The 16,235-nt window shown below is 32.9% G+C and overlaps 1 protein-coding gene across 3 annotated transcripts; it reads right to left on the reverse strand.

Annotated features, from left to right (window-relative positions):
- Window positions 1-938: 938 nt before the first annotated feature.
- On the reverse strand, window positions 939-5,525 carry LOC124823275 (TORTIFOLIA1-like protein 4). 3 transcript variants are annotated; one of them, XR_007027633.2, is made up of 6 exons: window positions 4,313-5,525; window positions 4,038-4,140; window positions 3,023-3,576; window positions 2,133-2,415; window positions 1,913-2,005; window positions 939-1,396 (listed from the first exon to the last, which is right to left on the reverse strand). XR_007027633.2 is itself a non-coding variant. In XM_047295458.2 (5 exons), the coding sequence occupies exons 1-5, from the start codon at window positions 5,144-5,146 to the stop codon at window positions 1,384-1,386; spliced, it is 2,007 nt and encodes a 668-aa protein (XP_047151414.1). In that variant the 5' UTR covers window positions 5,147-5,524; the 3' UTR covers window positions 939-1,383. The 3 variants fall into 3 exon arrangements, 1 of the variants encoding a protein (XP_047151414.1); XR_007027631.2 differs by having other exon boundaries at window positions 2,091-2,415; XM_047295458.2 differs by having other exon boundaries at window positions 1,913-2,415; window positions 4,313-5,524.
- Window positions 5,526-16,235: the final 10,710 nt, after the last annotated feature.

Genomic DNA, 16,235 nt, shown 5'->3' on the forward strand with positions numbered 1-16,235 from the left:
ACCCCAAATCTTTAAGGGAATCTAGTACTTCGAAAAAACTTCATTTATCGGAGTCAATGTCGCAATAAACTATCTCCCCACCTATATACTTAAAAGACACTTCTTTTATCAAGGTCCCACCGTGGTGGACCACTACCTCAAACATTTCCTCAGACATCTCAATCCCTACCCTGCAAATGGAAATGGGGACAACTAAATTAACTTAAAGTAACACCTATGGGACCAATATCAACCCCTAAAATGCAAGAACTTTTTCCATACTTAAGCCCCCCAAAATGCGACAAATATAATCATATTTAAACACAAACCGACAACACATTACAAACAATTACAAATTTCACCAATTCAACACGAAAAACATTCTTAATGAAAGCAAATAATAAATTGTAGAAAATTAATCATTTCAACACGAAATTAAACCCTAACACCCAAAACCAAGAACAATAACATCAGGTTAACAACACTTACCTGACCAACGCTCTTGAAATTGTACCTTTAACGAATCACGAACTTAGTTTCAACACCAATTTGAGCAGATTCTTCGACCCCAAATCGCTAATTGATTTTAACCTAAATGTAATTTCATGTCTTTATCCCTCAATTGATTGTAACCCCTATGTTATAAATAAGTGTACAAGTCATTCCATTTTCGCCAAGAAGGCAAGTCTACCATTAGCATTTTTAATGCCGTAAGTAAAACGGACTAACGTGAATCGTTTTTACATAATATAGGACGTTTGTTAACTTAAAAAAAAATGAGAATAACTTTGAACAAACCCTACAAACCGAAGGACCAAAATTAGGTATTAAACCTTAATATAATTAAATGAAATCAAATATTTTTACTAAATATGATTTCATTGTTAAGTTACATGTTTAAAAAAACATTTACTATTTTTTATATAGCTAATATATGATTTATTAAAAATACATTAGTCTTAGAAAAAGTTAAATTAGGATTGAATTTTCAACTTTGATTTTTTTTCTTTTTCAAATCCAACCTCATCTTGCTCCGTCAACATAGAAGGAGTGAATTTCATCCGAACAGTTATGGCAGAGGGTCGGGGCACTTTTGAAGAGCACATCATTCTTATATCATGTTTCTAATGAGGGTGGCCAAAGGCCTACAGTTTTTTCTGATAGATACCAAGATCAGATTTCTTCGTTTAAACTACACACTACCAATACTCCTGCTCTTATATTACATCCGAATCCACATGCTGCTGAGTCAGCCTCTATAGGGATAACTTTGGAGAAAATAGTCATCTCTATCTAAATAATAATTAACTAATCATCGCTATAAAAGTAAACAACTCTCTTGCACTGCAACCTGGACCAACAAGCAAGAACAAGATTGACTTTCGGGAGTTCATCTTGTGTTCTCTATACAGATGACCTGAACAAGAAGCAGAGAATGAATATCACAAGTTATGTTTTACATATTCAATTAACAGAACTTCAAGTATAAGGGGATCGATGCAGATAATGATGAATGGTTATCTAAACAACCAAGTGAATACTGACATTACAACCCAGTTTTCCCGTATACAGTTACTGACTTGGCTGATTTAAACTAAACTAATGTCATAAAAGGATCACTAAAGAGTCCAGTAAAATAACAGGCCTATTAGTGTAATTTTATAGGTAGTAATTGAGGTAGTGATACAAACTGCAACTTTGTAAATCCACAATTACCATATGAATTTACATAAAGGGTGATTTACCAGTTGCAACATGGCACATAAATAAAATGAATTAACAGAGGTCAACAATATACAGGCCACAAAACGAAACATAATTCAGGTAAATATTTGAAAAATAAAAGGAAGAACAAACTACTACAATTGCGGACAAGAATATTGTTTTCTAAGATTATAATTTAACTTGAACCAAAGTCTGATATATAGTTTACCTGACATTATGGTTTCTCGGTGCTTCAGTAGCTGGGTGAATGCCACCATATCTGCTGGCATTATCAGTTTGTGCTCTCATGGCATCTTGGACCCTGTTTGTAGACATTTTATATGTATGAAGCCCTTTAAAATTGCTTTGAACTTCAGCCAATTGGTTCACAAAATATTCACCCTTACCATGTTGCAATCTACTGTTATTTGGAGTTAATATTTCTTTACCTCCATCTCTATTGGTTGTTCCATTATGCACACCATTTGTTGATGCTATGTTTCCTAAAGAGAACTTTGATGTGGTATACCGACCTTCTGTTTTCTTCCAAAATTTAGAACTCAAAAAGTCAGTACCAGGTAGCTTGCAACAGGTGTCATCTGTGACATCAGTATAGGAAAACCTCCCGCTTGAAACTGCCAAATCATATGAAATTTCATCCAGGGCCATCTCTAGACCATGTACTCGTGACTCCAAAGAATTCATACCACTTTGGGAGCTTCCAATAAATCTCTACACTCAAACCAAGATGAACACATCAGTCAAAAATATATATTTATTATTGAGAGGCTGTGAGGTATTACTATTGATTATAATCTAAGGACAGCTTAAATACAAAGGAAAAGGTAATTTCATATTTAAACGTGTGGTAGAAGTGCAGGGGTAGGGGATTGAAATTGGGAGTGGAGTACCAGATAGTTAAGATGAACAATGTTAAAGACAGCAGAATATATGTTTTTCCCATTTGGGGACTACACATTCGTGGTCATAGTTTCAAATAAGAATGCAATACTTCGTTCATTATTTTCGAGTAATAACGGAGGATGGAACTTAACATCAGTAAACCACAAAAAGGTTTAGTGTCAATAGGACTATTAGAATTGCAAGATTTTAGCTAAAAGGATATGGTAATCTCCTGAGTCAGAAACTAAAAACACAAGCAACTTTATGAATGCCAAAAAAAGAAAGAAACAGGAATATTCAATCAAACCAACATGATAAAGAGTCAGAAGACTAGATACATGAAAAATAATTCAAAAAGCTCAATATGAAAAGGTTGGATAGACAGGTGTAGTGCTGATTTGTAGTGTGAAAGGCATAACAAGGTACAAAAGTATACCTGAAGGGTGTCTAATAGATTTGATTGCTGGTTTTCAATTTGAATAAGTTGTTCCCGAATCAAAGAAAAATCCTCAACATCTTGTGGATTGTCACAAACATCATTTGCACTATTGTCTACAAAATTTGTGTCATCGTAACATGGAACCACACGAGATTTTGAACCACTGAATCTCTTCACTTTTTCATCAGACATCTTGCTAAAGAGAACACGCTTTATCTCTGCCCTTGAATTTGCTCCATTTTGATACGGGGTTGGGCTAGAATGTTCTACATCGCACCTTTTAATAGCATCTTCCTTAGACATATTTGAGTGGGAGGACCTCGAAAACAGACCTTCAAGTTTCTCAACTGAGGATTTCTCATCATCATGCTTGTGCAATGTTGCCATTTTTGAATTCTTCTCATTACTATTTAGAAAATTTTCTCCTTTTGCGGAGGACATGAATGAAACCCCAGACGGAGGAGACCTGTTGGCAGGGATTGTTTTAGAAGACTTAGAGCCAACACTGGGTGAACTTTTAGTGACACGCTGACCTTTGCCATAATCTGAGCCTGCAGAATACGCCAAAAACATATGAAGAATTATGAGATTACTTCAGCAACATTTGTAAAAGCTACATCCCTTTAAAACTTTTAAAATATAAAGAATATAGCTGTATCAACTTCAAATTCTGAAACGGAACAATTTTTGGTCAATTTGATGATTTGCACGACCCAAAAAAGGGCGAGCAAGTTTTATCCAGAAATCCACTTTAAAATATTTCAAAATTCCCTTTAAGGGTATACCACTGTGATTCACAACTATGATAATTATTATCATTGACACTCTTAAAATCAATTCAGTCAAACTGAATACGTGTTTTTATGGATTTGATTCGTGTCGGATCATGGAAATACGGTCATATGTTCATTTCAAAAGCTACCCAAAAAGACAAGGAAACCCAACACGAAGATCCTTATCCAGGTTTGAAAGTGATTTCACTTGATGTCTTAGCACAATTATAAAGCCTTACCACAGACGGAATCACATTCAGACTTCACCATCGCGGGAGCATCGTCAGTTACCTCCCTCCACGTCTCCAAAGCACGATTCATAGTTTCTCGAACTACTTTGATCTGTGACAAAAGACAGGAACACCCACTACAATCATATCAACATTCAACATCAATCCATCATTATTATTTTCATTATTATTATTCCAACTTTCAATTGTTTTAATTTCACTACCACCACAAGTGTGTAATATAGTTACAATTATAACTGAAGAAAGCCAAACTGGTAACATACCTTATCAAACCTCCTATTCTGCAACGAATCTAAACACAAAACCTTGTGCTGCGAGGCCAAGTCTTTCTCTACGGAAGCCACCTTCAACAGTGCCTCGGCCGCGGCTTTCCTCACCGTCCAGTCCTCACTACCAAGGAACTCGACCAGGCACGGCACGAGCCAGCTCACCGCACCACGGCTCGACGCACCGCCGACGGCGACCACGCTTCCGATCAGCACTAGCAGCGCCGCCCGCGCTCTGCACACGTCGCTCTTCACTAGCTTCCCCAGCCGCGGCAGCGCGCTCCGCCGGAGCGCCTCCGCGTCGGGGTCCGGCGCCGCCTCGACAGCCGCCGCGAGGCACAGCGCGGCGCCGATCTGCGTGTTGACATCCTGTTCCTGCACCAGCGCGTCCATGAGCGGCCGCAGGAACGCGGTGGCGAACGGCGGCCGCGTGATCCTCGTCGACATCTCCGCGACTGCGTCCACACATGCGGATCGCACGGCGGAGTCGGTGTCACGGAGGCGACGGAGCACAGTTGCAAGCATCTTCGGAAGAAACGAGGAGAGAGCTTCCCCGTGGAAGCGCGAGAGAATGTTTAAGAGATGAACGCATTGTTTGCGAACAGGAGATTTGGAAGAAGAATCCGTGTTGTGAATGCAGGAGAGGAAAGAGGAGAATGAGTCATGGCTTAGGGTTCGGGCGATGGACTCAAGTTCTGCGGCTGCGCCGGCGAGTGTGTCGCGGTCGGAGAGTTTGTTGAGGCACGTGATGACTCGCTGTCGGAGGTTCTGAGCCGACTCGGCGGCAGTGTGCGGCGGCGGTCCGCCGAGGGAGTGGCGCCTGGAAGACATTGTGGCTTCTTTTATTGGGTAAGAAGAGGCAAGTCAGTGATTCAGCATTCGAGAACTGGAAGAGAGGATAGAGGAGAAGATGGAAGAGCTGAGTAACCGCTAAAACTGTGGGCGTTGAGAGAGTGATTTGGCGGTAGAGTTTGGAAGCGTTCAGATGAGAATGACTTCAAAGCAAATTTTGGTTATCGTTGGGAATTTATATCAACACAGTTCAAGCTTTGCTGTGCGCATGGCTGCTGGAGCGTTGATGAACTCAGATTAACAACTATTATGTGAGAATGTTTAGTGCAAATATATGTTTTAAATTTGTGGTTCATTTCAGTTTTTCTTTAAAAGAAATTAATTATCAATATTCTGTCATTTTACATCTTAAATATAATTACTTTAATATTAAAATAATAAATAATATTTTCAATTTTTTGAAAACTAATTGTCTCGATAATTATATATAATTTTTTTATCCATAGTTTAACTTTTAAATTTTTTATTAAAAATATCTATAATTTATTTAGTCTCTCATATACTTTCTGTAAAAAGACATTTATAATTTATTCTCTGTATATTAATTTTGATGTTATAATTTTGAAGGACGGTAAAATAGTATTTTTAATATATAATAAATAAAGATTTTATTTCTAAAATATAATTTATATTTAGAAAATAAATTATCTTTACTTTTTCTTGCATAATTTAAAAGTAAGCCAAACTAAAAGAAATAAGTCAAGATAATGTTTAAAAACCTCAAAATATATTTAAGGCAAGTAAGAGTTTTGTTATCTGCATTTTTTTATCTTCTCGGACAAACCCAACCAACCTTGAGAATTTGGCTTCTTTATAAGTGAGATTCACTCCTTTCTCTAACTATCCTTACCTCTTAAGAATAATATTATTTTTATTTATTCAAAAATTCAAGTGAAACTAAGTGTTATATTAAGTAAAATTAATAAAGTTAAGTATATACAAATATGGAGATCCATAAATATATTATCTTATAATATTTAGCTGAAAGTAGTATTAAGTGAATTGGATTTATATTTTATTAGTGTTGTATTTTTTTTTTTTAAGATTTTCAAGATCTATCATAAATTATGTTCAAGTTCTTTATTTTTTCGTGAGTGTGAATACTGATTTCATCTAAAATTATGTTACTTCAAAAGAAGCTATTTCAAATAGTCACCAAGTCGAATTTGAATTGACTCGAATTAATATAAAACTTTAATGTTAAATTTGATGCCAATCTTTTAAGTATGGGTGAAGTTTATGTTTCATTGGTGTATCTTTCCATTGATCATTCCTTAAAATTCCATTGATCAATCCTTAAAAGATCCATAAAAGAAAATACTCAACTTCTTTACCTTTTACTCAGTGTGAGTATTGTTTTCATCTAAGATGACAGAAAGTTATACTAAATAATGTTGAAAATAATTTAAGTATAAGTTAAAGTTTCATATTAAATAGAAAAATCAAAGTTATAAAATAAAACTAAATAAATTTATTGTCTTAAAATTTTGGTTAAAAATTATGTAAATTTTTTTTATGAGTATTGGACTGAAGTCACACAAAAAATAAAAAACCTATTAAATACTACCGAGTGAAAGGTGGCTAGAGATCCAAACTGATCATCCAATATTAATTTTATGTTGTGTTAGGATAAAAAATAAAATATTTTTATGATATATTAAAAAATATATTGTAACGATTTAATATTATATGTTAAAATTAATGTATTAAAAAAATATTAATTTTTAATAAAATGTTTTTATATAAAAAATTATTGAGTTGAACATATTTTAAATTAAGATATTTATATCTTTAAATATGTTTTTGTTGCTTTATATTAACTAGTAATTTTCTTGTTTTTAGTATTAAAATGATTGGATTTATCTATAATAAGAACAACAAAAAAAGGAACAACTTAAATATTATAATATAAACCTAACACATGCTTTAAAGAGAAAAGGGTATTTATTGAAAACTACTTTCAAGAGCACTTTATGAAAAAATAAATAAATAAATAAATAAATAAATAAATAAATAAATATATATATATATATATATATATATATATATATATATATATATATATATATATATATATGAGCTGTGAAAATAGTTCATAAGGGCCAATCTGGCCCACCACAGGTTTGAGTTGGGTTGGGTTTGAAAAAATTGTATTTTTTTATGCAGGTCAAATTTAAACCCAGCTCATTTAAACTCGGCTCATGCGGATTGAATCCGTGGTGCCCTGGGTTGATCCACCAATCCACTTATATAATTTTATTTTATTAAAATTTAATTTTAATTTTATAAAAAATATTTATTATTTTGTTTTTGCTTGAAAAAATTATTTAAGTTCCTTATTTTCAAAATTAATTAAACATCAGGAATGAAATTTCTTTAGATTTGAATTATAGAAAGTTTGTAATTTTTTTATTTTAAAAAAATTGTAATTAAGTAAGCCAGTGAGCCAACCCGTGATAGGTCGGGTCGGGTGGCCCGTTTTTACAGCTCATATATATATATATATATTAATCTTACACATGAATTGTTTAAAATTAAAATAAATTGGTTAAATTTAAAAAGACATTTATATAAGTTGTGTGTTGACACTTATAATAATGCTTTTACTTTTAAACAACTTCAAATAGAAATGTTTTGAAAGCATATCAAACCATATTTACAAAATATAAAAGCATAGTTATACCAAAATTTTATTTTCCTTATAAATTAAGAATTTAATGTACTTCTAAAAATGTTTAATTTTTTTATTTATTGATGAAATATATTCTTTACACTCTTCCAATCTCAAATTCTAAGTATGTTTCTTTTTTAATGCTTATTTTAAAATTTCTGTTTATCAATGCTTATATTTAATCAGTAATGAAAATAAATTAATAACTTTAAAAAAAATAAAATTAGTCATAAGGCGTTGATACAAAATTAAGTTTGTTGCATATCTTATGTATTTAAATATATTTAATACCTTTTAATATATAAATTTTTTTATCTTTATTTGTAACAAAATGTTTAATGGTAAAAATGTAAGACTAAAGAGATTAAAATATTTTTTGATTTTGATTAAAGAGATTATCATTATAAACTTTTATTTGATTTTGATTAAAGAGATTAAAATATTTTTTGAACTAATCAAATTTTAAAATTAAAGATGATTAAACCTATTCATCTATTCATGTCATCAAAACCTTCTGAAATTAAACTTAGCAAATATAGTTACACGGTTAAAAAAAATCTCAAAAATAGTTCCATGCAATTATAGAAATTTATAAATAACTTTATTACAACTATTTTCAACATATTTTAAAACATTTTTGTCTTTTAAAATACCGATTCAAGATGTAAATATTTCTAGTTATCAAAATTGATATTAAATATTTTCTACAATTGTAATTATTGAAATTTTTTATTTTATTTTAGTACTTTCTTCATCTATAGTAAAGAAATCCATTAACATTATAAATACTAATTATATATAATATGTTTAATTAAGGAAAATATTTTGAAAATATTAATTTTCAGTAATGTTCGCAAACTTTCATTAATATTAATACAATCCATCGTACAGCTTAATTTACCATGGAATATTATAAAATGAAATTCATATAGAAATGTTTTCTTTTTCATAAGAATTGTATCTCACTTCAGAAAAAAAGATTTATGACATTTTTAAAATAATTATTGTAAAATTAAAAATTTTATGTATGATAAATATGTATATTTATAAAATCGTATTATTTCATTGTAATAATAATAATAAAAAAAAACTAATTTCTTTATGGAAAATGGTGATGCGTACAAATGCGCCAACCTATCAATGAATTGTTAATTTTCCTGTGTTTATCCTCAAGTTTTGTATATATATACATACTTGTCTTCTCCTTCGATTTCCGATACATGCATCAATCCGCAGGAAACAGTAGCAGCAATAAAATAAAAACAAAATGATTAATTTAAATTTTGATAGGTAATTTCCCAACATTAGTATGAGTTGATAATGTAGCTTATAATTAATTGTATAATGAAACATTCACATTGGTCAGCATGTACTGGAGAATAGCAGCACATGATGAACCCACATGTAACACAACACCATCTGTTGCTTCATGTGAAAGTTGAATCGGTTCACTGAAAAACAAAAGATAAAAGAAAGGCTTAATACCCTATTTTGTTCCAAGTTTTGCTCGACAATATTAAATTAGTTCATCCTTTAAAACGTGCGTTAATTACGTCCTTACTTAATAAAATTTATATCAATAAAATCTCTTCCGTTAAATCCGTACAAACGGCTTTAATAGAAGAGAGAGAAAAATAATTAACGCCGTTTGTACGGATTTAACGGAAGAGATTTCATTGATATAAATTTTATTAAGTAAGGACGTAATTGACGCACGTTTTAAATGATAGACTAATTTGATATTGTCGAGCGAAACTTAGGACAAAATAGGGTATTAAGCCTAAAAGAAAATATTCTCTTTCAATAATAATAATAATTATGATGAGGAAAGTATCTGGCAAATCTAGTTTAAGAGAACCAAATGTGGAGCATGTGATTGGGGTTATTTATCACACATTATTCAACTTGAATAAGTGTCACGTGAGACTTGAATGTGGATATCTAACCACTGAATAGTAGCCATTTATTTATTTGTTTCTTTTGTAAAAGCAAGACATTTGGATTGGTACATAAATTTGATTCCGCTCCATATTTTTCTGTTTTCTATATAAAAAGCAAAGGACACCAACCAAATAATTTTGATTCTTCTGGTGAACAATTTAACTACCCAAAAATTGTGGCACAGTCATGAAAGGTGAAATAGAAAAAAGAAATTGTAAAAAAGGCTAAAAAGTTATGATTGTAACTAGCATAGTAGCTACTTGGTGTGGAAAAGACTAAAGAGATTTTATCCATCTGCTACTCCGTGATTTAAGTTAAGAGGCAGCAATGATTCAAAGCATGAAGGGGTGAGCAAAAATAAATGGTATCCACTGGAACCTACAAAGAGTGTCACATTATTATACATAGAAGGGTATATGTGATATACCCTATAATTCATGCAATAAGAAAGGGACAAGGAATAAGTTCATGAATGCATGTGACCCCATTTGCATTTCATTTTCCTGACCAAGACTTGCCAGTTCTTGGTTTTGTGCTGTAGTTATCACATTGTGACCACCCCGTTTGGATAATTATAACAATCATACATACAAGAATCTGCCATCTCTCTAGTTCTTTATTATCATCAATGTTAGTCAGTGTAAATTTTGAAGATCGGTAAAACGTTAAGGTATTCCTTTATAATCTGTGTCTTTGATTATGTGGTAGAGTATTAAGTTGAAAAACTATGGTACTGTTGTAGTCACTGTTTGACATTGGTAGAAAAATAGCATCGGTTAAAGTTTACTGTGTATAGTGTAGCATAGTGTTGGAATCAACTCTACTTTTTCTGATTTCATTGAGTAGAAAAAGGAATTTCGCATAGAGGTTCAAGGGGCAACATAATGAAAGTTCAGAAGAACAAAATCTAATTAATGTGCCCCGCCACAAGTTTAAATAAAAAAAAGTACAAGAATTGTTGTACTGAGGTCAACAATTTCTTTGGACAGACATTGGAACAACTTTAAGAAGCCCTTTTGAATTATTTAACTAAAGCTATTCCCTTGGAGATACTCTCACTTAAGTTTTGTGATAAGCACTTATTTCTTGGTTTTTGACTCCACCAACAGTGAAAAAGGGACTAACTTAATGGGGGGTGAAAAGCTTAACTAAGAAGTCATTTAAAGAGTGATGGTGAAAGGTAATGTGTGAATAGTGAGTTCACTAATTGAGTAAAAATAGGAATGGGAGGAACCCTAGCAATGATAACTGTAGAGGAGAAGATGTGGGAGTGTGAATTTGAAGAGATGATAAAGATGTGGGGTGGATAAACAGTAAGTATGATGTGTAAGTTGTAGGGTTTTGATAGGTGTGTTTGTGAGGATCATTGTATTGGGCCAAGTCAATGTTGTTTGACTGAGAGGCAAGATCCTATCTATTGAACTTGTCTTAGATTGAGAAAGCCCTTGAGGATTTCACATGGGGAAGGCCGAAAAAGTGGACCAAAACCATCATCAAACACTTGGTATGCATAGCTTCACGAACCATGTGTGTTTTATTTTTCCCATTGAAGCGACACTCCACATGCACCCTCTGCTTGGGGAAGAGAAAATTTAACACCGCAATGTACATTATTAATTGGGGAGAGAAGTTTGGTGCACAGAGAGGGAGCATCTCCCTGCAAACATTCCCTTCATTCTTCGAGTCCCTTATGCCACCTCACAATGAGCATGTGCCCAATAAAATTCGACAATGTGTCTTTTTTCAACCCAAGCAAAATTGTACTGTTGGAAAAGCTACACGCAATTCTGGAATATGTACCGGAACATTGGATTCAATTTTTTCATCATTTAATTTCAACGCAAAAGTAAGAATTTAAGATATCCTAGTGATTTCTGAAAGTTAATCATCCATTTTGCTTCCTTTATTTATTCGTGGTGTTTTCTTCTTTGTGTTATTCCATGCAGGGTTTAAAAGTTTGATATGGTGCATATATTTTTTTATTAAACTTGTTTTTTTTAATTTATATAATTTAAAAAATATGATGGACATGCTTAGATTTTATTTTGAAGAAATTATATTAGGTTTAATCATTTTGAAAGTCTCTATTGTGCAGAATTGTCTCAAATAGGTACTCGTATTTTGTTTGATTTTAATTAGGTCCATTTTTCTGTAAAATCTAGTCAATTTTGACCTTGTCGTTAAATTCAATGGACGACGTTAAAATTTGTGTCTTGGCTTGTTGACTATGCAATTTTTAATGATGTGGCAGAGTTACGTGGAATTTAATTATTTTAAATTTTGAACTCCATGGATTGACCAACTAGTACCATGATTAACCCCAGGCCACCGCCAACCTCCTCGTCGCACCACCCAAACTGCCCAGTCCCCGATGCAGAACCGACCAACACAACGCCTCAACCACCTAACACGAACACAGTGTTGTCGCATCAACATCTTGCCACCACTGCCTAACCGTCATCGCCGTCCAGCAAACCCAAATTACGCCGCCCATGCTCACGACCAGCCACCAAAATCCAACCCAGAAACGCGAAGCTTCCTCCATTGACACACCATCACAAAGCTTCATCCATCACCACTTGCAAATCAAACGTAAAGAAACCCAACAGAAAAATTGCAACGCCAGTAGCCAGGGCAAAACTACCATCTCCCTCGTGCTTTCATCAACCTGCAAAGAGGGAACCACAACCACGAAAAACGAAAATAGGGACCCTAATCCGCTTGTTCGTCCATTTTAGAACCACCAACCTATCTTCATTCTTGCGCCTCACCACCAACAACAATCCAAAACCTGCAAATCATTCCCAAAATCACAGAAACCGCAACGCCTTCACCTTTCATCAGTCAATGCTTCTTTCTGCTTCCGTCAAATCCCAAATCGAACCTATAAGAAGCACCAACATCCAATGCGCCACCATGGGAGGAATTTCCAGCGCCTTCATTCTCCTTCGCACGCAGCACGACACAAGTTCTTTGCCCCATCTGCAGAACCCTAATTTGGTAGAAAGGGAGCTGCCACGTGGCAGTCCCTCATTGGCTACGTCCATCTGGTCAAAGCTGGTAAATTCCGGTCATTTTAATCTTTTGCTTTTTCATTTGTAAATTACATGTAATGCTACCATGTCATTAAAAATTGCACAGTCAACAAGTCAAGAACACAAATTTTAACGTTGTCCATTAAATTTAACGACAAGGTCAAAATTGATTCAATTTTACAGAAAAATGGACCTAATTGGGATCAAACAAAACACGAGGACCTATTTGAGACGATTCTACACAAATAGGGACCTCCGAAATGATTAAACCACTATATTAAGATGACACAATTTTAGTTCAGTACATTTTAAATTAAAATTGTATTAATATGATATAAGTTTAGTTCAATACATTTTAAATTGAAGTCATATTAAAGTGAAAATTTTAATTTAGTTTCGGTATAAATTGTGGCAAAAATGCTGACAAAAATAATAAAACCATGAACAAATACTTTTCAATGCGTGTAGATCTAATGTCTTTAAGGACTTATCTGTGGTGTTGCGCAAGCTCCCTAACATGTAACAGGAACTTTCTGAAAATTTTTAAAGATATCAAAACTAGCAAAAAACTCTAAAAGCAATAAAAATAATAAATCCAAGATATTATAAGAAAGAAATGAGAAAAAGGAAGAGAATACGAGAATGAGAGAAAGTTGTGTGTTATCGAAAAACCAAAAGAAGGTCACTTATAGACCCTATGAAGGTACCCATCTTCCTTAGCTTGTGAAGAGGAAACATAAAAATCGAGCTACAGTTCATTATAATGTTCACAAGACTTGGTTGTGGAAAGAGAAAAGAAAATAACGTTTGAAACAACCAAAGTTGTTACCGTGAAAAGATTCTCCAAATCTTTTGCAATATTGTTACTTGGTTTTATAACAATCTTGCACATATTGCAAATGAGAAAAAATAAATTGAATGAAAGAGATAAATAGGAAATATCATGGGTTTCATAAGATGTAATGCATTATAACTGGTATAACAAGCTATATGAACCAGTCCTAGATCGAGAAACTTAACACATATTGTAGTTGGTATATCAAGCTATATGAACCAAGGACACTTGACGTGTATAAGAGGTTTATCAATCACCATACACTCCCACAATACTTGATGTTATTGATGTGTTGCGCTTATTAGGCCATGGGCATGCCCGATATTCATGAGTGCTCTAGAGATCATGTCAATGTCTCATGCAAGCGGCCTCACTTGTCCTCATATAGGTGATTTCATCAAGTATATGCTGCAAATCATACATCACCCATAAGGGATATGATATCATTAAAACCATTGTTTAAACTAAAATTATTTCACCACATAGAATTTTAATTATAGGTTTAACCTCCGAGTAATGCAATCTCTAGCACTTTCACACACACCATAGGCATGGACATATTTGATTTAAAATCACTTTAGTTCTATCACAACTAACAAATGACTTGTTTTTATCCATATGAACCATATTCATGGGATCTCCAATTACAAAGGTTGAGTTACCATAATTTGTTTATTTGCAAGTAACTTAAGTCTCATTCCTCTCGATGTTTCTAAGATCATATTTCTTTTCAAGGGTTTAGTCAAAGGATCTGTTAACTTCACATAATCAATAGAAATAGTTCTCTATAGATCCATCAGGGTGATACTTTTTCTTAAAGGTCCACTTACAATCAATGAGTTTTGCTCCTATAGGCAAATATGCTAAGGCCCAAGTACTATTTTTTTAATTTAATTAATTTCAGTCCTAATGGCCTTATCCCACTATTTTGCATTAGGAGTACTAGTAACTTCTACAAAGCTAGTTAGATCATTATCAACTAGATAAGTATATAAATCATTACCAAAGGAAGTTTCCTTCCTTTGTCGTTTACTTCTTAAATCCCCACACAAGGCATTATTATTATTATTATTATTATCAATATGTTCAGACGTCTCATCAACCTTTAAGAGAAATCCATGTTCAAAAAACTCAGCATTTTGTCTTTACTATAAAATTACTCTCAAGCATATCACTTTTAAGAACAAGAAACCTATAGGCAACACTATGTTCAACATTGCCCAAGAACATGCAATCGGAGGTTTTAAAGGCTATTTTCCTTTTCTTACGGAGTTTTACCAGTTCTTTTATGAGGTTATTTTGTAAAAAACACACAATAAGCATGATTTCTCCTAGTGCACTAGAACTAATAAGCATGACATTCATCATTTCCTTAAGAATTCTATTATTTCTCTTGACTACTCCATTAGACTTGGGGGAATATGGTGAGGTTACTTTATGGATAATACCTTCTCTAACACAAAATTCATTAAATATTTATTCACCACCTCTATTTAATCTAATCCTCCTAACTTTTTTTATTTATTTGTTTTTCTACTTTCGCTTTTTAGGTTAAAAACACATCAAAGCATTCATCTTTATGTTTGATTAAGTACACTTTGGTGTATCTAGAATAATAATCTATAAAGGTTACAAAATAATTCTTACTGCCTTTAGACATAGTTTGTTTTAAATCAGCTAGATCAATATGAATTAACCCTAACAATTCAATTTGACGATGTATAGGATAACATGTTTTCTTTGTTATTTTAGATTCTACACATATATCACATTTAGTACTCTGTTTATCATACATATCAATTAATCCTAATTGTTATAATTTCATAACATATGAAGAATTCACATGTCCTAGTCTAGTATGCCACATATCATATGAATCAACAATGTAAGCAGAAGAAGATTCATTAATATTTTCATAAATATTGAGTACAAAGAGACCTTGATCACAATATGCCTTCCCAACAAAACATTATTTTTTAGCATTACAATCTTATAAGAGTTGAATAACACTTTAACCCCCACTTTTCCCAATAGTGTTATAGAGATTAAATTAACTCTGATTGATGACACATGTAGCACATCACTCAAGACCAAAGTCTTTCCAAATGTGAGCTTGAGAAGAACTTTCCCATTTCTTAGAACATGAGTTGTCCTGGAATCACTAAGGTAAGCATGTTCTTCTGCATCCCCTACACTAGTGTAGGAGGTAAAAGCACTTATGTTTGCACAAATATGTCTGGTAGCACCAGAGTTTACCACCCACTTGCTCACATTGGTCATCAAATTTACTTGTGAAACGATTGTAACAATAATATCATCTCCTTTGTCTTCTACCATATTTGCTTTTGTAGACAAAGCGTTGACCCTTGTGTACCGCAATCTTTCTTGTTGGTATCTTCAATAATTATGTGTGTGATGAACTTTGAAAGTAACATCTGCTTGTGTTTGTGTTTCAACTGTTGTTTGTAATTAGTCCATGAGAAATTCATCAAGTAGAGGTAGAAGAATGTTTTTCACTTTGATATCATCAAGTAACTTGTGGTATTCATTAATTTGAGACTTTATGTCCTTATCTTCAATCATTTT

This window comes from Vigna umbellata, chromosome 7 (genome assembly GCF_029865625.1).
Source record: "Vigna umbellata cultivar VRB3 chromosome 7, Vumbellata_1.0, whole genome shotgun sequence".
Lineage (NCBI taxonomy): Eukaryota > Viridiplantae > Streptophyta > Magnoliopsida > Fabales > Fabaceae > Vigna > Vigna umbellata.